The sequence below is a fragment of the Gadus morhua genome, chromosome 18, assembly GCF_902167405.1.
Source record: "Gadus morhua chromosome 18, gadMor3.0, whole genome shotgun sequence".
NCBI lineage: Eukaryota > Metazoa > Chordata > Actinopteri > Gadiformes > Gadidae > Gadus > Gadus morhua.
In genome coordinates this window covers 1,009,663-1,031,752 of record NC_044065.1, presented here as the reverse complement: position 1 = coordinate 1,031,752, position 22,090 = coordinate 1,009,663, and the positions used below count along the sequence as shown (strand labels likewise).

The 22,090-nt window shown below is 51.0% G+C and overlaps 1 protein-coding gene and 1 long non-coding RNA gene across 3 annotated transcripts in view; both read right to left on the bottom strand.

Moving 5' to 3' along the window:
* Positions 1-3,378: 3,378 nt before the first annotated feature.
* On the bottom strand, positions 3,379-6,493 carry LOC115531189 (uncharacterized). Its single transcript, XR_003973850.1, has 2 exons — positions 5,618-6,493; positions 3,379-3,727 (listed from the first exon to the last, which is right to left on the bottom strand). It is a non-coding gene; the product is annotated as an uncharacterized LOC115531189 (long non-coding RNA).
* Positions 6,494-10,341: 3,848 nt separating this feature from the next.
* Positions 10,342-22,090, bottom strand: part of map2k6 (mitogen-activated protein kinase kinase 6) — a 21,985-nt gene continuing 10,236 nt past the window's right edge. Inside the window, exons 2-12 of one of the 2 annotated variants that reach the window (XM_030340306.1) lie at positions 21,154-21,202; positions 20,529-20,690; positions 19,694-19,807; positions 18,034-18,153; positions 16,467-16,583; positions 15,890-15,941; positions 15,032-15,159; positions 14,503-14,580; positions 13,693-13,832; positions 12,375-12,420; positions 10,342-10,870 (exon numbers count right to left, since the gene is read on the bottom strand). In XM_030340306.1, the coding sequence (XP_030196166.1) occupies positions 10,793-10,870; positions 12,375-12,420; positions 13,693-13,832; positions 14,503-14,580; positions 15,032-15,159; positions 15,890-15,941; positions 16,467-16,583; positions 18,034-18,153; positions 19,694-19,774 (840 nt within the window). In that variant the 5' untranslated portion in view covers positions 19,775-19,807; positions 20,529-20,690; positions 21,154-21,202 and the 3' untranslated portion in view covers positions 10,342-10,792. The remainder of the gene's footprint in view (positions 10,871-12,374; positions 12,421-13,692; positions 13,833-14,502; positions 14,581-15,031; positions 15,160-15,889; positions 15,942-16,466; positions 16,584-18,033; positions 18,154-19,693; positions 19,808-20,528; positions 20,691-21,153; positions 21,203-22,090) is intronic. The other variant, XM_030340305.1, reaches the window with a different exon arrangement.

Genomic DNA, 22,090 nt, shown 5'->3' with positions numbered 1-22,090 from the left:
GGGGTCAGGGGAAGAAGAAGTGTTAAAGGAGTGCTTCCTGTACACAATAGCCACTTCCTGTCCCTCGCTTCTAACCGCAAAACAACACCAGAGAGAGCAGACCGACCCCAGGCACGGAGCCCGTGTGTCGCATGCTCCCCATTCATAATATATATGGGAATAATAATACGTATATATAAATGTACATAATAAATATACCAATATATTTGGTGGAATGAGTAGCAGTATCGTAGTCTGTGGAGTACAGGTCTCTGTCGAAGTATTGTGCGGTAGAACTGTGCTGTATTGTATTTATATCTTATAACCACCATGTGGTTTTAACAACAATGTTTCTGTTTTGATGGATTTCATTGTGTTTTATTTGTTTAACGCTCGTGAAGCATTGTGAATGACGCTATATCAATGAACCTGACTTACTTCTTATCATACTATCCCACTTACATACTAACCAGCTCTGGTTTCACACTTAATGACTCTGGTCACAAGGCCCGAACCACAGTGGCAGGGGGGGGGGGGGGGGGGGGGGAAAGAAGGGGAGAGAGAGAGAGAGAGAGAGAGAGAGAGAGAGAGAGAGAGAGAGAGAGAGAGAGAGAGAGAGAGAGAGAGAATACAAAAAAATATAATTGCTCCGTCAGCAGTACAATTCCCGGGGGTTTTCTAATGTCATCATTCAAAATTTCCCAAAAAGGAGGACCTCCCGCTGACTCATCGGGGAACAACAGATCTATTCTCTAAGTGCGTTGCCGTGGGCACCTTGAGTCACCCCCCCGCCCTGCCCATGGGGGGGGGGAATCAGACGGCGCCGGGATCAGAACGCCGGACGGAGCGGCAACATGCAGATGAGCGGCGGAAGCGAAGCGCCTGACGACACCATGTCGTCTCATCTCTCCGGGAGGGAGGGGGGGGGGGGGGGGGGGGGGGGGGGGGGGGGGAAGGAAGAGAGAGGGGCGAAAGGGAAGAGGATGTTGTTTGAGGCTCACATCCTGTTTTCCTATATTTTCCCGCCACTTCGACACAGGTGCAGCAGCCTTCCCTCACACACACACACACACATACAGACACACAAAAACACACGCACACAACATCCTTTGAGAGTCAATATATTAGCCATCCATTCTTTATATTAGCCATAGCCATTTATCTCTCGTCACAACTTCGTAAACACTGAAGCATTTGCACTTGGCCACATACACAAACTCACACACACACACACACACACACACACACACACACACACACACACACACTCCCCCACGGACAAACACACACACACACACACTTGCCCACACACAGACCTGCCCAAAGACACACAAACCACCCACACAGGCAGGGGTCAAGGGGGGTCAAGGGGGTTGGGGGCAAGGTGAAGGATCTTAAGGATCATTGGTTATGGATCTTATCAACAGCAGCAACAAGCATTAAGCCCCTTTAACGTTTTACAGGACCCTCCTAAACAATCTGTCACACACACACACACACACACACACACACACACACACACAGCCTTTGGTGAACACAGCAGAGATGAGAAGCTGATTTTATTCTCGCTGGAAGGAAGCGATGAAGACCTTGTATTTGGTCGCTGCACGTTCCTGTACTCCAGAACAGCGCGCAGCCGCGCACCTGTAATTAAGAACTTAATTACAGGTGCGCCACCGCGTGTTTCTCAGACACACAATGTTTGCACGATGTCCGTCAAACAGCAGAGACTCCAGGCTGCTGCAGAATCTTGGAGGAGCAGGACGTCGACTCGTTGGTGCGGCCTCGCCCCCCCCCCGCCTCACCGAGCCTACAGCACCCCTCCATGTCGGGGCCGGTGCGGGTGTCGGATCGACTCGGGGTCCTAGATACGCAATAATGACGCACTTCCTGTAAACGCTGTCTTTTAAATGCGCATGCGCGTTTCATTCATACCCATGTTATCCCCAAGTATTAACGATCTCCTTTTGTTTTCTAATCTATGAATACTAATCGAATGTACAAATTCTTATTATTGTTGCCTATACTTGGGTTATAAAGAAGAATCGGTTAACTCCATCCACTTTATTACCAGCGCTCCCAACACAGAGTCAAAACAGCGACCCACACGCAGACACTTCCGCTCTCCTCCTTCAGAATAAGAGTCCCTAACAGGAACTGGGTTACATATGCATTCATCAGTGCTTTTAGACGTGTTTCCAATGGCTTTGTTTGTGCGAAAGAACGGTCTGCGTTCAATGAAATCAAAACCAAAACGCATTGAGCCGTCTTTTTATGTCCATGATTGAACCCCGTTTATAAACAACCCTTCCGGGTTTTGTCCGTTGGCTTGTGTCGATACGTCATCTGTAAGCGCAGGACCCCGAGTCGATCTGGCAGCCGAGTCAACCCGGTACCCACACCGGCGGTCTGCGCTGCCTGATGCCTTTACAGTGAGCCGTGCCCCCCGGGGATGTGAAACACGTATTAGGGGCCCGTAGGAGGCCCCTCGTACCCTGAATACAACGACTGCAGGGAGGAGAAAACACACACACATGCACACACTGGCTGCTAGACACGGGGGGGTGTTAGGGCTGCGTTTGGTTACTCTGAGGAGGGTACGTCTGGTCTAGGGGGGGGGGGGGGGGGCTGTTGAGGTTCAATTCAGGTATACATTCAGGCCGTGAGTCCCCCGCCCAAGCCATCCTCCTCCCGCCTGCTCTCCCCCGGGCCTCCTCGCCACCCAAACCCTACCACCCCCCCCCCCCCCCCCCCCCAAAGGGGGCTGCATTTCATTACAAATCATTCTCCATTTTTTTCGTTTTTTTAAGTGCAGTCAGCAGAGTTTCCATGACATCATCAGCTGTCAGTATGGGAAGCCAGTCGCTTATATTCTGAAATTCAAACCAGGTCACGCTAAGGCAACATAGCATGCACGCTATGTGGATTTAAACATGAATTAGCGCGGCCCAGTACCTGCTGGGGACCGCCACCGGCCCGGAGGGTTAGGGTGCAGCTGGGGAGAGGCTGACTGGTAAAGATGATAAATAAAATCCAATGTAGGCTACATAAATTATACCTTTTTTTTTTATATACAACCTGAAGTCATGTGATTTGCTGCCGATGTGGATGAGTCACGGTAAAACATACTATCACTAAATATAACTATCTTTCAGGTTTCTTTCCACCTTTATTGATCCAGGAAGTCTCTTGGAGGTTAGGCAACTCGTTTCCATACAGACCGGAGCAAAGGACCGTACTTCATTAATAAGGGGGCCTTTGATTATATTTCTAACGATATTTCAATACATCATTTTGAGACAATTTACTTCAACTCCAACAGCTGAGGCCTCTTACCAACTCTGAGTTTAGAAAAAAGTGTCTGTTTCACTTTGCCAGCAAAGAAGAATGATGCATGTGTTTGGAAATATGTTTTAATGCGTATGTGGGTGCGTGTGTGCACATGAGAACGTGTGATGGCTGAAACGCTAAGCAGCAGACAGGAACAGCTGGCTGTAATCTCCGTCCAGCGCAGCGAAGACCATCTCCGCACGGTGGGATGAACGTCAGGGCGAGAGACAGCAATCAGACGAGAGCGAGAGGAGGAAGCCCAGTGACGCTCCGAGACGGAGAAGAAAACAACATTCCTGGTTCACACGCGGCAGCAGGTTGTAGCGTGGTAAAAATACCACCGGGCGTGAGACGCGGTCCGTCGGAGGGCGGATATCCACGTGATTGGCCTCATGTACAGGGGGGGGTGACCTGGGGGCTGGGTAACCCACACACACACACACACACACACACGTAAATAACACACACACACACACACACACACACAAACTCATAAGTAGGCCTACATACTTATGAGTTTGTACTTATGAGTGTGTAAGTGCACACACACACACACACACACACACACACACACACACACACACACACACACACACACACACACACACACACACACACACACACACACACACACACACACACACACACACCCTTAAATAATCCACGTCTTTGAAGTACCTTGAAAAGTACTTTTCCGGCACAGGATGACAGAAGATTTATTTTTTCCATGCCCTGAGGTTTGTGGTCAAAAGGTGTTGTTGAATTGTTTAACCAGCTGTGATTACATTTTTTCCTACACTGGGAATACGCACAGGTGAAATAATAAATACTATTAGTTAGGTAGAGCAGTTAACAGATATACAGTGCAGGCCTGTACTTCAAATCGAGTTGATATTTACTTCTTTAATGTTTCATTGAGTTAATTTCTCCTTCAGTGGCCCAAGATTGTAAATCTTGGTCCCCTGAACTCCTTACAATCTCAGTCAAATAAACACAAGTACACACAAGCACACACACACAAGCACACACACAAGCATAAACACACACATGCACCAAATGTGGAAACAAGATTTGTGTGGTGATGCATTGGAATCAAGTGTGTGTTTCCCCCTTAATTGTGTACGGCCCTCGTGAACCGCAGGACGGGGGGAGGGGGGGAGGGGGGGGGGGGGGGGGAGGGAGTGTGATTGGGGTGGAGGTGGGTGGGGGGGGTGGGGGAGGTGGTGGTGGTGGGGGGGGGGGGGGGGGGCGGATGGAGGGACTTGAGCCTGGTGTGAAGTGTGCGCCGCTCTGGGAAACACGGAGATGAGCGACAGAGGAAGGAAGTTATTGCGTGGAACACGGCCCTGGTGCTAAAAATACCCCCCCCCCACCCACCCCCAACACGTCTGGAGAGGGGGGGGGGAGGGATGTGCGTCAAAACACACAACGCATCACAACGTGCATGGCCCTGGGACGCATGTCGCCGTGTGTGTCTGTGTGGTCTTACGGGTGTGTGTGTGTGTGTGTGTACGTGTGTGCATGCATGAATTTAAGTGTGAGAGTGTTTTTTGTGCACGCAAATATTTCTGTGTGTCTGTGTGTCTCTGTGAGTGCACGCACATGTTTCTCTGCGCGTGTGTGTGTGTGTGTTTTGTGTTACCGCGAGGTCACGGCTAGCGTGTGTGCGCTTGTGGTGACGCGTTGCTGCTCCATGTGTGCCTCAGCCTCTCCTTCCCCGCCCGTCCGCCTGGTGTTGTGTTTACTCACCTCCCTCTACTGCTGCTTATGGTCTTTGTTTGCGAGGAGAGTCTGGTATTTATTAGGTACTCACAGAGTATCTGATACCTATTGTTATTGAGGGGATTATTATGTATTCACAGAGTATTTGTGGATATGTCATTGATCTGTCGAGAAATCTATCACGATTTTCTCGGAATCCAAAGGTCCAAATAATCCAAACTTTGGTACACCTGATCATCAGACGTGTCTGATCATAAATGTCAGGTTACATGCACAACTATGCTAAATAAATGCCACCATAGGCTTCCAATATCGCATGGCTCTCCATTCGAATGTGTTGGTTTCAGCTCGTGGGTTGGATACTCTCAGGCTGTGAGGATCCTCAACTTCTCTTCCTTCGGTCCTTCAACAGTTCAGGAGAACGTCTTGTTCCCGCCGAGCTGCCGTGCTCGTTGTTCCTCTGGGTAGTCAGCCCGTAACCTAAGGTCTGTCCCTACCCGATGAGATGAACTTGAGGTATGTTCCTAAGCTTTCCCTGGGTGAGCGTAATCTCACCTATCTACGGGGTTAGTTGGGAGGTACTCACCACAGGTCCACAGCCCTCGTAGGCGAACAGCCCTCCCTTAGTGACACTCCGCGCCGGCTCCTCGTCTCGGTGGGTGAACCGTCAGTCCAGGTGATCAGCCCTCGCCTTGATTCCAGGCGTTCATCTCCATCGTGTATTTACAACCAAGCTTCCTCTCATAGCAGTGTCTTGAACAAATCCTTGCGTGTTAATCCTACGAGTCTCACCTCCAGAGACTCTCAATGCAGTCTCACAACCTGGGAGCCACCTGCAGCCTCAGCTGATGCTATTTAGTGCTAATGAGTACCTCCACAGCGCCCCCTCTGTGTGATGTCAGTACTGGCCCAAACCATCAGTACTCTAAAGCTAACCCAAATTCCTCTTATCGGGTTCACAGGAACCTTTGTTTAACCTAAATGTGAAGAATTTGTAGAATTTTTTTTCCAAGGAAGCAAACATAAACTTCCAGAGAAAAACGTGATACTGAAACTTCCGCGAAATTATTGAAAATGCAGCATGTTGGTGAATATTCAATATCTGAAGAAGATAATGGGAGGCTTTGGTCTGAGGGTCGGCCATCCAAACCAAGGCCTCTCTCGACCGCAGGCCGGGCCTTCCTCACGTCAGGGACAGTGTTTGGGAGGTGGATGTTCACACTGTACTGTTTCTAAACATTCTAAACAATGTGGATTTTTCAAACATGTCTCTGGTTTGCACATGGGCTGGGGTGCCGGTTCGAGTCCCATCTCGACCCCATCTCGTTATTGAGAGTCATGAAAACATGTTTACTGTACAAATCCCGAGATCGTCTGGAACAGGGCACTGCTGGGCTAGGCGGTGAACGCATCTGAGTGTAAGTATAATTTAATATAGAACATTCTCCCTGCATTAGGCACCACAGACACCTCCCCCCCCCCCCCCATATATATATATATATATATATGTGTGTGTGTGCTTTGTGATAGAATCTCTTTGGCCTTCCGCCGGCTCGCGGTTTCTCCCGCCGCAGGGAACAAACCGTCCCGTCTCGGATCGCCGGCTTTTACCATCGGGCCGAAAAAACAAAAACAAAAGAATATTCTTTCCATTTCCGACGCCTAGACGGCCGGCGACCAAAGACACATGAAAGAACGACCGACACGCAACGTCTTGTGTAAAAATACCTCTTTTTTTATTGAATTTCCATGGTTTTGCAATTACACACAATCAGTTTGAGCAATCTTAAAATATTCATAGAAATTCATTGGGCTCGAAATGAACAGTCGTCAGTCTTTAGCGGAGGCTTGAGAGACACGTCAGTACACTGAGAACTGGCTGTAGCCATGGCGACGCTCCTCGACAACCACCGGACCACCGCGTACGGAGAAACGGTACAAATAAAAACAGTACGAGGACGCCCGCCCACACACACACACACACACATACACACACACACACACACACACACACACACACACTTCCTCTTTGAAGCCCCACTGATAGAACGAACCAGACAGCGCGACACGGTGAGCAGTCGCACACAGATGCGTACGCGCTGCGGAAAACTGATCCGCCGCCGGCGTGAAGCCACAGAGAACGTCTGTCCCCCCCCCCCCCCAAGGGGGGCCGTCACGCCATCTATAGCGCTACCGCAGGTCGGGGGGGAGGCGAGCCACCCCTAAGTGTATTCTGGGGACACACACGTTACACACACAAGAGACATGCACACAAACACGCACGCACACACCAAGCTCATAAGAAGCTTCCCTTGACATCAGAGAGTGGGTCTGGGAAAAGCAAAACACATATCAACCGACCGACAGACGGACAACACTGAGGGGGGGGGGGGTCAACAACAGTGACCCACGTTGTCGGTCCGGACACTGTCATCCGACCATAACCGTGACAATGGCTGAATCCTTTTATCACCTTGAAGTCCGCAGATGGTCTGATTATAGTGGTTGAGTGTGGGGAGGGGGAGAGACGGGGCGAGAGAGAGAGGGGGAGAGAGGGCTTCCTCTCATTCTTCCCCGTGCCACACAGACACACACACACACACACACACTCTCTTACGTGCCCCCCCTCAGGTAGGAACCCACTCTGGGTCAGGAAGATGATTTTGGATTCCAGTTAACAATTTGTCAGCAGATCATTACGGGCTGACCGTGTTTGTCATCACACACACACACACACACACACACACACACACACACACACACACACACACACACACACACACACACACACACACACACACACACACACACACACACACACGTTGGCTGCCTGTTGTGGGAAATGACTGTGTGCGTGTGCTTTAGAGTAGGACTCTTGTAAGAAATGTGACTGGTCGAGAAAGTGTGCACGCACAAACGCACGCATGAGTGTCATCACAGCGTCACGTTTAAAGAGAGCTGGCGTCGAGCCTTCGCGGGCTGGCCGGGTAAGAATAGACAGGACCTCATTCTAGCCAAGACAGAGGAGGAGGAAGAGGAGGAGGAGGAGGAGGAATGGCGGACATCACACCGCAAATCAAGTCGCTCCATCCGGGCCATTTCTAAACATTGGGGAATTTTTCAAACATGTCTGGTTTTGTCCACTTCTGTTTAATATATCCGTCTGACAAGTATAAAATAGTGAAAAATCGAACAAATAAAAATGCACTGATGAAAAAAAAGAAGAAGATTTGTCACGCAAAGTGCGACAAGGCCGGCGATGGTTCACAGGTCTGAGGGTCCCCCTCTACCTGACCGGGGTTCAGTCAGCCCGTCCTCCCCTCTGATGCTGCTGAGAGCTGCTACGGTCCTGCCATGGTTTTGGCGGAAACACATTTGCACGTTCATCTTTGTTGCGGCTAAGGCCTCCGGCCGTTCAGAGCAGTGACCTCAAACACATGGAAGGGTTTGGCCAGGATGAAGGGACACTATCCCGCCCTGCCTGGGAAGAGGAAGGCTCTTCAAGGGGAGAGCGTCCTGGATGTACAATAACTGAGGCTCAGCTCTTAAAGGGGAGTGTAGTCTTTCTCTATGTCCTATGTGGCGTTGTACCCAGAGCTGGAGGTGAGAGAGGGGTCACCTCTGACAGAGGTGACCGTTGAGATGGGTTTGGATGCGTGTGTTGTTGAGGGGATAGACACACACACACACACACACACACACACACCAGGGCTACGCTTCCTAACGAAGACGCACTATGAATAGACAGCAGATATGTCAGCGATACAAACGTCTGTGTTAATACAGAGTAACAGAGAACTCCTCCCATTGGGTGGCTGTGTGATTCCTGCGGTCCACGACCTCATCGAGCAGAACGGGGTACTGGCGCGTTGTCCCGACGACCAGGACAAACGACCACGGCTTCTGGTGGCCCCCTGCTCCCGCTGGCCGTCCAATCACATCCTCCGTCGTTTCAAATTGGACGTTAAGAGTAGTGCATGTGTAGTGTTGGGGGAGGGCGGAGGGGGGAGGGGGGTGGGGGGAGGGGGGGGGAACCTGCCTACCGACCGTCAGTCATCGTGAGAACACGGCAACGGGACGAAACCAGGGCAACGGGTCGAAACCATGGCAACGGGTCGAAACCAGGGCAACAGGAAGAAACCACGGCAACGGGTCAAAACCACGGCAACGGGACGAAACCACGGCAACGGACGAGGTGCGGCCCGCTGGGCGAGGGGAGGGGGGGCTTACCGAGGCCGATGGCCGTCCTGTTCTGTCCGGCCGTCCACGGGGGGCCACTGTGGTCACCGAGCGACAGACGCAGCACACGAGAGCCAGGGCTCTGATGTCACACTCTGAGGGGAGGAGTCTCATGGGAGGGAGGGGGGGGTGGGGGGTCCGGGTGGTGTGTGTGTGTGTGGGGGGGGGGGGGGGGGGGGGAACGAATGTCACAGGGTGGCCGCCTGGACCGCGAGGTCTCGTAGAAACAACATGGCGTCTTAAATAAATAAGAACAACTGAACAGTAGATGAGCTCGCAGAGAACCCACGAATTCATCCAACAAACCAAAACAAACTGAATCTGAACCAAAACAATACGAAATTAATAATGTGAATATTATCAATTAAGTTAACATTTTTCCAGTTGCTTTCAACTCGAACGCAGAGTGGGGGGGACAGGGGGTACGGGGGGAGAGGGCGGGGTACGGGGCTTGCGATTGGCTCAGGATGGACAGGAGGGATGAGGCGATCCTTGCTCTCGGGACTCAACGCAACGTCATCAAATGCCGCAACAACAACAAAAAAATGAAAAACGTGTGACACACATCGTATATGCATGCACTGTTATACACCCACACACACACACACACACACACACACTCAACCCCACGGACGCACCAAGAGCCTTTAAACACCGAGCAGACCACTGCTGTGTACAAGCGGAGAAGCCATTAAGAGTGCAGTACATGCTTTTGGCCACCGCGGGGCCCGTTGAGCCAGGCCCTGCCATCCTGCACTACTGAAGCCGCTGCCAGGGGCCTCACGGGGCAAACACACCCACTGGAGCCCAGATATCACCATAGATACACTCTGTACATGCAAGTCAATTAGGAAACGAACATCAAGATAACACGTTAATAGAAGTAGATCGTTCGTCATATAATATATAGACCTTATATATATATTTATATATATTTCTGAGCCATTTTCTGTTTTCTTACGAGAGAGAGAGAGAGAGAGAGAGAGAGAGAGAGAGAGAGAGAGAGAGAGAGAGAGAGAGAGAGAGAGAGAGAGAGAGAGAGAGAGAGAGAGAGAGAGAGAGAGAGAGAGAGAGAGAGAGAGAGACAGAGAGACAGAGAGAGAGAGAGAGAGAGAGAGAGAGAGAGACCAACAACAGCTTAGTCGACCATTCACAGGGCTAAACTCCAATGCACTGACATCATCAACAACAACAACAACATCATCATCATCATCAACATCACCCAAGTGGCTGTTGAAGGTAAGCAGCCTGTTGTGCAAAACAGGGACTGGGTGGGGGCGGCAGGCTAGGGCTGACCATTCAACCCTGGGGGTCAGAGGTCAGAGCCCGGGGGAGGGGGGGTCAAAGGTGGTGGGTGGGTGGAGGTCAGGCAGACACACATCTTAAAACAGTGGGTGACAGCGGCTAACTTGTGATGGGTGCTTTCGGTTTGTGTAACGCGTGCGTGTGCGCTCGTGTGTTCGTATGTGTTTGGTTGCTGTTGTTTATATCTTTAAGGTCTGGGGCCCTTCCCTCCGGCCCCTCAGTCCCCCAGGATGGCCGTGACGAAGGTGGCCACGTCCGTCTCTTTGAGCTCGTGGCCAGTGAAGAAGGGATGCAGCTGCGAGGGGAGAGAAAACACAACGTTTGCGGTCAAATCCCCCAGAAGTGTCTTTAAGTCATTCATTCATTCAAACGATATCCTTAACGGTCTGAACTCTCAGTGTACGGTCGAGGGAGGGACAGTGAGCCTCTGTGTGCTGCAATACTTCAGCTTGTGAATGCAATGAGGGACTGCACTTGATATCATAAGCCTAGCTCGCCCCCCCGTGGCGGGTGTTCAGTACTGCAGCAGCCCTCAACCTGGCTGCTTGGTTTGAAGAGGAATTGGTCGTAAACGATGTACGGTATAGGGTTTGTACATTAGAATGCATCATGGGATTATTTGATGGAGGTACTCCCTGTTGTGATCCCCAGAGCGAGTTGTAGTCATGCATAATCTTAAATTAACATAAATATTCTGGTTGGAGCAGCCTCACCTGGCCGGGTCTGATTGGACACTGGGGCCAGGTGACGCTGCACACCTGTTACACATTAAGTCATCATTGTGCACAGGATAAACCAGCCATCACAACACACACCCAGCGAGTTCTCCTGGAGGGCAGCGGAGCAGCCTTGCCATGTTAACTATCCCAACCTTTGCAATAAACCAGATGTTTAACACCACCATCATGGGTCCTCGGTCTAGAGGAGCTCGGGAGGAGTCACCAGGGAGGAGTCGATTAGACTCAGGGGCTTGGAGGCCCATTCACACCCTACGGCGAATACGGATAGGGACCCTGTCGTCCAGTCCCGGGGGTCGTTTCGTCCGTCACCTCTGAGTTTATGAACCCGGAGTGGTCCGGGAGAAACGGAGCAATACCAACGGAAATCGAGGCGGCAGTAGAGTCAGAAGTCAGACCATTCGCGAAAATAGAGAGAGTAGTATAATATCTGATATGCATATATATATATTGCATTTAACATTTTATACTTATTTTATACCTGACCTTTTTATTTTATCGTTCCCCTGCTTTGGCAATGAGTTGTAACTGGTCATTTACAAATGGCGCAACTTTTTGAGGGGAGAATCTGCGGGTTGGTGAGGGCCGTCACATGCCACCACCGCCTAGGCCTACCCTTTATGCGCCTTTTTTGCCGATTTCGGATGACACAAAGCAAAACCATCTCCTCTACAGATGCCATGTTTGCGACTGTCGATGCCGTTAATTTATGACACAACAGTCACTGCCCTCTAGAGGATGTATTGTGTAGCATCCATAACAACGCTGAAACCGGACGGAGGTATGAAGGGTAGTCCCGGAGACAACGTTTGGTACGGACGGACGAGCTTCGTCCGGATCCGGAGGTATGAATCGGCCTTAACCAGCCATCATCCACACACACTTTGCGTTTGTTCTGCCACATTTTCAATAGTGTTGCCAATAATGTCAAACTACGATTAACTACAAACAAGAAGCAGAACATCCTGACTACCGATAGCATCCAGCTGTAAGAAACAAACAGAGGCGGCATCGCGATGGGACGTCAGGAGGAGTCGTGCAGGAGGATGGGCTCATACTCACCATCAGCTCAGAGTAATTCAACCGCTCTTTGGAATTCTTCTTCAGACTGGGGAGGAAGAGGGGCAGACGAGGAGGAAGAGGGGGAGACGGGTTACTCAAAATGAAGAGACCAATAATAGAACAATGAGTGATCCCTCAAAGAGAAACTCCCAAGAAGGAACAAAGGGACAGAGAGAATGGCAGAGCTTGTAATCTGTGAGAGGTCTTCATGAGCCATGCTGCTGTCTGTTTGATCATCTGAAAGGGAGGGAGAGAGACACACAGACAGAGAGAGAGAGGAAGCCAGAGGGAGGCCGAGAGAGACAGAGTGAGGGAGAGAGAGACAGAGAGGGAGGAAGCAAGGGAGACCGAGAGAGACAGAGAGAGGGAGAGAGAGACAGAGAGGTAGAGAGGAAGACAGAGACAGATAGGGTGGAAGATAGGGAGACCGAGAGAGACAGAGAGAGGGAGAGAGAGACAGAGAGGTAGACAGAGACAGAGAGGAAGAGAGTCAGAGAGAGAGACTACCAGACAGACATGACAGCATCGGCGAGAGAGAGTGAGAGATGAGAATTTAAACGAGAACCCCCCCAAACCACAAACATGTTTATCCCAGCCAAGTCATTCAGCCATTTTATTTTGGGTGTTGTTTAAAATCATTCTAGTCTTGTATGTTGATTTGTCACTGCATTGTTTCACGCTACCGTCTAACGGCACTACTCTGTGTGGGCGGTAGACTGGCGGGGTGGGTCTGTTTCACCTCCCAGTCCTCAAACACCGAGCTGCTGCATGACAACAGACCAGCTCAGCAACAATAGGAGTTAGTAAAGAGACACAAAGAGAGAAAGAATAATCATCCTGGATGAGGAGAAAACCACAGCTTGTTATGTTCATCAAAGATAGGCCATAAATCAACACACACCCGCACTCGAACACACAAACGAACACACACCCATGAACAATAGAGTGAAGGCCCAAACGATGGGACTGAGGAACAGTATTTTTTCCGTGTTATTTGTCGTGTCTTTGTGGCGAGGTCACAGCAGCCTGGGAGACATGAGGCGGATCCACAGAGAACACTGTACACTCCAGATTGTTAACACATTCTTTTTTTCAAAATTGGATGAGAAAAAAATCTCCCCCCAAAAAAAAGAAAATCGACTTCGTAGTCGAAGCTCGAATTGTGACTCTCGGATCTTTCGGCATTTTGCTTCTTTAAAAAAACACATAATCTACCAAAGGAAATTCTTCTTTATGCTTGAAAGACAGACAGACAGACAGACAGACAGACAGACAGACAGACAATTGGACAGACAGACAGACAGACAGACAGACTCACCACTGGGTGGTGAAGTCCACGAACTCGGGGGAGAAGTGTTCGGGAGGCAGCTGGGGGGAGGGTTCCTCCACCACCTGCTTGAGCTGCTGGAACGGCGTCCCCCAGGAGTCGTACGGGAAGCGCAGGATGGCCAGCTCGATCTTGGGGGGGGAGGTTGTATCAGCGATGATAGGCCGAAACATAAATGATCACATTCGTCTGATCTTTCCTCGCGCTCCGCTAGCTGCCTGCCCCACAAGCAGGCCGTCAAAGAGCCGCGTCCCTGTAGGCAGCCTGGGCCCCCTGATCGCACCCAAAAACAAATGGTTTCACCAACCATTGAAAACCAAAATAAATAGTATTCAAACCAAGCACCGGCAAGCGGTGGGAGTTGTGGGGTTTGGCGCTGCCTTCATTATCAGTCTCACTGGATGCACGAAGCTCGGAAGGGAGGGGCGAGCAGGCTCTGTTGGTTTGGGATCTCGCTTCACTACCAACAGAAGAGACGTCACCAACATCGCTGATACGACTCTTCACAGACTGACCCCAGACCAGCTAGCGGTGTGGGACACGAGAGGTTGACGTCTTAAAGGCGGGGTAACATGCCACCAGATGCGAGCGTGATCAGCCATTACAATCTGCCTTTCCTGTGGCACTTTGTTCTATGAACATCCTTACTGTACCGACAGCCACATATTGTTGTTTCTCTTTCTCTAAGTCGCTTTGGATCAAAGTGTCTGCTGAACGCCCCGTGTGTAAATGTAATAATGTGTCGCAAATATGAAGCAATGGTGTAAGATGAATGAAGAGCGTGTTGAGTAAGGAGCTCACCAGGGTAATGCCCAGGCTCCAGATGTCAGACTTGACGTTGTAGCCCTTGTGGTTGGTCTCTGGGTTTATCCTCTCCGGCTGAGGGGCACAAAAGACACACGGTCGTCCTGGGAGAAGAACACCTAGTCCTGCCATCCTGCCCGCAGTAAACACACAGCTATGTCCCCTAAGTGGGGCTTTAAAGAAATGCTTTGCCAATGATTGTCAGGAGTGTGTGTGTGTGTGTGTGTGTGTGTGTGTGTGTGTGTGTGTGTGTGTGTGTGTGTGTGTGTGTGTGATATAGAGACAAGGAGCGTGTGTGTTTAGCAGTTGTATTTAGTCGTAGAACAAAAACATATTCTACCAAACTATCCATCGCAACGCTCACACAGTATACGTCATCAAACACATGAATAAATAAAGAATCAAATGCTCCCCCTCTCTCCCCCCCTTCTCTCCCTTCCCTCGCCCTCCTGTTCCCCCCCCCTCCCCGCCCTCTCCCTCCTCTCTCCCCCCTCTCTCCTCCCCCCCCTCCCCCCCTCCGTCTCACCGCCATGTAGGGCTTGCAGCCGGCGTCCATGGTCTTGGCCACTGAGTCCACCAGGTAGCCGCTGATGCCGAAGTCGCACATCTTCACCTGGCCCTGCGTGTTGATCAGCACGTTGGACGGCTTCACGTCTGCCGTGGGGGGGGGGGGGGGGGGGGGGGGATTGTTTGTACGTTATTCCGGTCGCTGTCAGTGAGCTTGCGTGACACGCCTCCACACGAGAGGCCAAGAGAAGCACTTTACATTTTCGTGAGCTCTTATGAAAATGAGAAAAACAACCGAAGCAATAAATACTGACAGAAGAGGCACAGGGAAAATAAGTGTGTGTGAGTGTGAGAGTGAGTGAGTGAGTGTGAGAGTGAGTGAGTGAGTGTGAGAGTGAGTGAGTGAGTGAGAGAGTGAGTGAGTGTGAGAGTGAGTGAGTGTGAGAGTGAGTGAGTGTGAGAGTGAGTGTGAGAGTGAGTGAGTGAGTGAGTGAGTGTGAGAGTGAGTGTGAGAGTGAGAGTGAGAGTGAGTGAGTGTGAGAGTGAGTGAGTGTGAGAGTGAGTGTGAGAGTGAGAGAGTGAGTGAGTGTGAGAGTGAGTGAGTGTGAGAGTGAGAGTGAGTGTGAGTGAGTGAGTGAGTGAGTGAGTGAGTGAGTGAGTGAGTGAGTGAGTGAGTGAGTGAGAGTGAGAGTGAGTGAGTGAGTGAGTGAGTGAGTGAGTGAGTGAGTGAGTGAGTGTGAGAGTGAGTGAGTGTGAGAGTGAGTGAGTGTGAGAGTGAGTGTGAGTGAGTGAGTGAGTGAGTGAGTGAGTGAGTGAGTGAGTGAGTGAGTGAGTGAGTGAGTGAGTGAGTGAGTGAGTGAGTGAGTGAGTGTCTCACCTCTGTGTATCACCTGTAGGTTACTGTGCAGGTGTTCCAGTGCCTTAACTACCTGAAACAGACAACACACAAACGATTGACCATGGATGTCCTGACGTCTGTCTCATTGTCCACCCGTCTGTCTTATTGTCCTCCCGTCTCTCTCATTGTCCACCCGTCTGTCTCATTGTCCTCCCGTCTGTCTCAGTGTCCACCCGTCTGTCTCTTTGTCCACCCGTCTGTCTCTTTGTCCACCCGTCTCTCTCTTTGTCCACCCGTCTCTCTCAGTGTCCACCCGTCTCTCTCAGTGTCCACCCGTCTGTCTCAGTGTCCACCCGTCTGTCTCTTTGTCCACCCGTCTGTCTCTTTGTCCACCCGTCTGTCTCTTTGTCCACCCGTCTGTCTCTTTGTCCACCTGTCTGTCTCTTTGTCCACCCGTCTGTCTCTTTGTCCACCCGTCTGTCTCTTTGTCCACCCGTCTGTCTCTTTGTCCACCCGTCTGTCTTATTGTCCTCCCGTCTGTCTCAGTGTCCACCCGTCTGTCTCTTTGTCCACCCGTCTGTCTCTTTGTCCACCCGTCTTTCGGAGCAGGACTCACCGAGACGGCCATCTTGCCCAGGATGTCCTCGGGGATGGTCCTGCCCTTCTCGATCACCTGCTTGTAGAACTTATCCAGAGAGGTGTCCATGAGCTCCATGCAGATCCACACGTCGCCCTGGCAACGGGAAGAGGATGGGGAGGGGGAGAGGAGCGGAGGGGGGACGTAGAGTGGGGTTCAATGCGTTAATATTGGGGTACAGTGGGGTATAGTGGGGCATAGTGGGGTATAGGAGGGGTACAGTGGGGTATAGTGGGGTATATAGGGTATAGGAGGGGCATAGTGGGGTATATAGGGTATAGGAGGGGCATAGTGGGGTATAGGAGGGGTACAGTGGGGTATAGTGGGGTATAGGAGGGGCATAGTGGGGTATATAGGGTATAGGAGGGGCATAGTGGGGTATAGGAGGGGTACAGTGGGGTATAGTGGGGTATATAGGGTATAGGAGGGGTACAGTGGGGTATAGTGGGGCATAGTGGGGTATATAATGGGTATATAGGGTGTAGGAGGGGTACAGTGGTGTATAGTGGGGTACAGTGGGGTATAATGGGGTATAGGTGGGTAACGGGGTACATTAGTGTATAGTTGGGTTTAGTGGAGTCCAGTTGGGTACAGTGGGGTATATAGGGTATAGGTGGGGTACAGCAGGGTATAATGGGGTACAGTGGGGTTTAGTGGAGTCCAGTTGGGTACAGTTGGGTACAGTGGGGTATAGGTGGGGTACAGCAGGGTATAATGGGGTACAGTGGGGTACATTAGGGTATAGTGGAGTACAGCAGGGTATAATGGGGTACAGTGGGTACATTAGGGTATAGTGGAGTACAGTTGGGTACAGTGGGGTATAATGGGGTACAGTGGGGTACATTAGGGTATAGTGGAGTACAGCTGGGTACAGTGGGGTATAATGGGGTACAGTGGGACCAAAGGGTTGGAGTTTGGATGAGTGATTAAGATGTATAAAAGAGGCTGTTTGTACGATTCAAGAGTTATGAGTATTGTAGAACTGCCCCGGCCAGCCTCTGCTATGAATTCAGCTCCCCTCAATGTGGGGGGGGGGGGGGGGGGTGCCCTGATCTGCTCTCTCTGCTCAGAGTGAGACTAGAGCACACTCAGTAGGACCGCCCGGAGAGCTGCCCTTCAGCCGTTCTCCATCGACTCACGCTCGGGAAATCCTGCAACACAAGCCCCTTCTGGAGGAAGCTTGCTGCATCCGGAGAACTTTGGTTGTATTTAGCATTTTTCCGGCAGCGAGTAGGAGTCATAACATTCCATTATTCAGGACCATTCATGGAGGATGTGAGGAGGGACAGCGAGGCTTCACCGACCCACACGTCCCCTTGGTAGGGCAGGCACTGAGCAGGCTGTTATTGAATGAAATGTTAACCCCGCCCTCCTCGGGATTTGAGAAACAATCACAAAAATGTGAATTGCTTCTCAAATAAAATAAATAGTTTGAGCTGGGGGGGGGGGGGGGGTGGATTGAAGGACGCCTTTATCTATTCGATCCATCGATTCTGCCCGGGCAGGTTTTGTTCACCCAGGCATGTCTCTACAGAAGAGAACCTACCTCTCTGAAGAGCGCGCCGTAGAAGGTGACAGTGTAGTAGCAGTCCACCGTCCTCATGGAGATGTCCAGGTCCATCAGCAGCCGTTTGTGCTCCTGGGTGTTCACCGTGGCCCGTATCCTCTACCACAACAACAACCACAGGTCAGAACAACGTCTCCAACAACAACGCCTAACCAAGAGCTTGGAATCGCACCGTATTCGACCGGGCTGACTAAAGCTCTGCTTAATCATGGAACCAAAGGCAGAATATTATCAGGTATCCACAGAGTATCTGTGGATACGATTGTTATTCTAGGGATCATTTTGTGTTTCACAAAATCCAGACTTGTTATCGTGTCCAGCCCACTCACTACAAAATAATCCTCCCCTCATAAAAACACAAACACCATCACCTTTGTGATGTTAATATCTGTACGACCTAGGGCGTTACGTCTCCATATTAAAACAGCGCCGTTATCTTTCATGCAGCCTTCATCCCCATGAAACCTCATTAGTGATCGCCGGTCGTGACCTGCACGAGCCGGGGCGACCAGGAGGATGTCATCACAGCCCTGACAGCACACCGCCATTCGTCGTGTGTGCCAGGCCAATCGACTGACTTCTTTGTGGTGAGGATTCCTTTAACTGTCTCGCAGCCTTGCAGACATGTCCCCTTCACCCGTAGTGTCGTGCAGTCTAACCTGGTCTCTCCCACCATGGCTGCCTCCAGCCGCGACCAATCCTCCACGAGGTCCCCCCCCCCCCCTCACCTTATTACCTTTGTTCACCTCTCCCCTCCCTAGTTTCCCTATAAGAGTCTTGTTCTGTTGTCTAACTGAATGGTATCCTTGCTAACCTTGCTGCCTGTCTCTTCCCATGACCCTGCTCTTAAATTAAATAAAACATTTTGCTGGCCGACGTGCCCTTAAAACAAGTTATTCTTCATCGAGTTCCACCCGGAGAGACCCTGGAAGGCCCTGGACTCGCCCTGACCCCATTTGGACGATACAGATGATCTTTCAACGCCGGGGGGGGGCGATTATGAACGTCAGGACGAAGGGTCGGGCTGTCCCACCCACTGCAGCGCGACACTGCGGGGAGTCTAGCTTGTCTGAATTCTTTGGCCCTTGTCGTACTTTTTGACAACCCCTGTAACGCGTGCGATGACATCAATTAATTCAGTCCCGTCCCCTGCCCCCCGGTCTCAGGGAAGCGCCACGCTATGCCATGAAGATGCACAAATCCACCGCAAGATTTAACAAAGCAGTGATCCCTTCATTTGACTCGGTGAGCATCGCGACAGACAAACAGTCCTGTAGTCTGATACAGGCATAAGAGCTGCTGACAATGGTACCGAAGGCTTTTAGATCCAGATTTCTGGAAGGTCTGGGGAGGGGGGGGGTTGGGGAGAGGCACGTGGTCATTATGAAGGAATGAAGCAATGCTTTGCAGAGCGGCTGGATACAGCAGAGAGCTCACGCTCAGAGGTTGGTTAGCATTGGTTTTCATTTTGTGTTGGACGGTGAACGCAGAGGCTTGGCTGTTGGTTTGCTCTCGGTTCCACCCCAGAACAGAGAGCTGACTTCCTGATCTAGTTATGAGGCCGATATTGGTCTCCTGAGCGACTGACGGGGGACATCGGGGTACATGTTGTGGGGGGCCCCGCCCTGGTGGAACCCACCTTGACGGCCATGATGAGGCCGCTGGGGACGTGCCTCATCTTGTCCACTACGCCGTATGCCCCCCGGCCCAGCTCCCCCATCAGCTCCAGGTCGTCCGCCTTCACCACGAAGTTCTGCAGCCGGTGAGGGAGTGAGGGGTAGAGGAGGGGAGAGGAGAGTGGAGAGGAGAGGGAGTGAGGGGTAGAGGAGAGAGGAGGGGAGAGGAGAGGGAGTGAGGGGTAGAGGGGAGAGGAGAGTGGAGAGGAGAGGGAGTGAGGGGTAGAGGAGGGGAGAGGAGAGTGGAGAGGAGAGGGAGTGAGGGGTAGAGGAGGGGAGAGGAGAGAGTGGAGAGGAGAGGGAGGGAGGGGTAGAGAGGAGAGGAGAGGAGAGTGGAGAGGAGAGGAGAGGGAGGGAGGGGTAGAGGGGAGAGGAGGGGAGAGGGAGTGAGGGGTAGAGGAGGTGAGAGGAGAGAGGAGAGGAGGGGAGAGGAGGAGTGGAGAGGAGAGGGAGTGAGGGGTAGAGGAGGGGAGAGGAGAGTGGAGAGGAGAGGGAGTGAGGGGTAGAGGAGGGGAGAGGAGAGTGGAGAGGAGAGGGAGGGAGTGAGGGTTAGAGAGGAGAGGAGAGGAGAGTGGAGAGGAGAGGGAGTGAGGGGTACATCCATGGAGGAGAGGAAAGAGAGAATACAAGAAGAGAAGATGCTTAGCTTCTTGTTGTTAGGGGAGGTGTTGAAGGAGGGGGTTAAAGTCTTTCTTTCAATCGATTTTGCTCTGCGATTTTCCTCGCTATTTCTACAATTATATATATATTTTTATATATGTATTCTTATTAGACGTACAAAAGGAAACACATACGTACATATATGTATGTAAATGTTTGTATATATATCCAAATGAGTCAAAGGTCTTCTGACTTGTCTAAGTGCTTCAATCTCCGTTTGATGAGATGTGAAGCAATACTCCGTTGCATGGGAAGCAGTGGCAGGTTGTTGTTGTTCTGGCAGGTGGAAGTCTTATCTCTCTAGGAAAGAACATGCAAGATTTCTAAGGCCGGGACTATTTATAAGCTGCCGCCCCACAGGAAGCCACAGGATGCAACAACAGCAGACAATATAGGATTACAAACAAGGCCGGGACACAAAACTGATTCAAAACTTGGGCTCTTTTTTTTCCACATAAAACCGACTTTCAGCTTTTGCCAAGTTGAGGGGGAAAATAAATTGCCATCCGTGCCAATGGAAAATTCCACTTATTTGATTAGTCTAAAATAAATATATTTACTGCCGGATGGGCAATAAAATACATTCCAGTCTCCCCACAATCAAAACCGTTCAATTTGGCTGTAATGTGCCTTCTGGGAATCTGACCTGAGCCAACAGTTGAAACAACACAACCCTGACGGCCGAGTGCTGGTTCTAGAAACACCTGAAACAGGACTTCAGGCGTGTGCTGCTAGAGATACAAGAGAGCAGTGAAACCAGTACCTTCTCGCCAATGGTGACGCAGGCCTTGGAATCCAGGTCTCTTGGGGGTCTGGGGGGGGGGGGGGGGGGGGGAGAGAGGCAGGTGTTTATTAGGAATGGAAGAAGCAATGCTTTGCAGGACAGTACCTTCTATTGTACATGCATGTGGTTATTTTATCATCTTGTATATGTTGTATGTGTATGCTGTGTGGGATGTCTTCAAGCTACTGGGACTTTGAATTCCCCCTGGGGATCAATGAAGTATCTATCTATCCTTTTATCTACAGGGCAAACGCTCAGTCTGAGATCGGTTGGTATTTGTTTTAGTTTATCTAGGACGGTGACTGCAGAGGGGTTGTTGGTTCGTCCTCGGTTCGACGTCAGCACAGAAAGTTGGCTTATTATCAAGTTATGAAGCTGATGCTTTAGCTCCTGAGCGGCTGACAGCGAACCAGAGTACAGGTCGTTGAGGAGCCGGAGGAGACGCCTGGCTGTGGACATCGGGGAATCGAACCCGGGACCTTTTAGCTGGGAGTTGGACAGAAGGACCACGCCACTGCACTACCTCAAACCCCCGCTCCACAATCAAACATACGTCCTCTGAAAGGTAAACATCAGAGATATCAGGGGGTGGGGATGCACGGCGAGGACGAGATGGTGAGCTGCCTCGTTTTGTTGTCACCCACGAAAGCCTGGCAGGCTGAGACGTGTTGGTTCCATATCCCGGTAACACCGTTTGCATTAACGCCACTCGCGATCAAACGATGTGTGACGCCGGTCGTCCGGGAAACAAGGTGCAGAGGAGGGCGACGGAAAACCCTGCATCAATATTTATGTTGACCTCATTCTTTAACCTCTTTTCCTAACCTGTACGTCACCGGCGACCGCTCAGCGAGCATCGAATGCTCCTAGTTTAGGAGTACCGGACTCAAGCGCGTATGGTAACCCGGCCAGAATC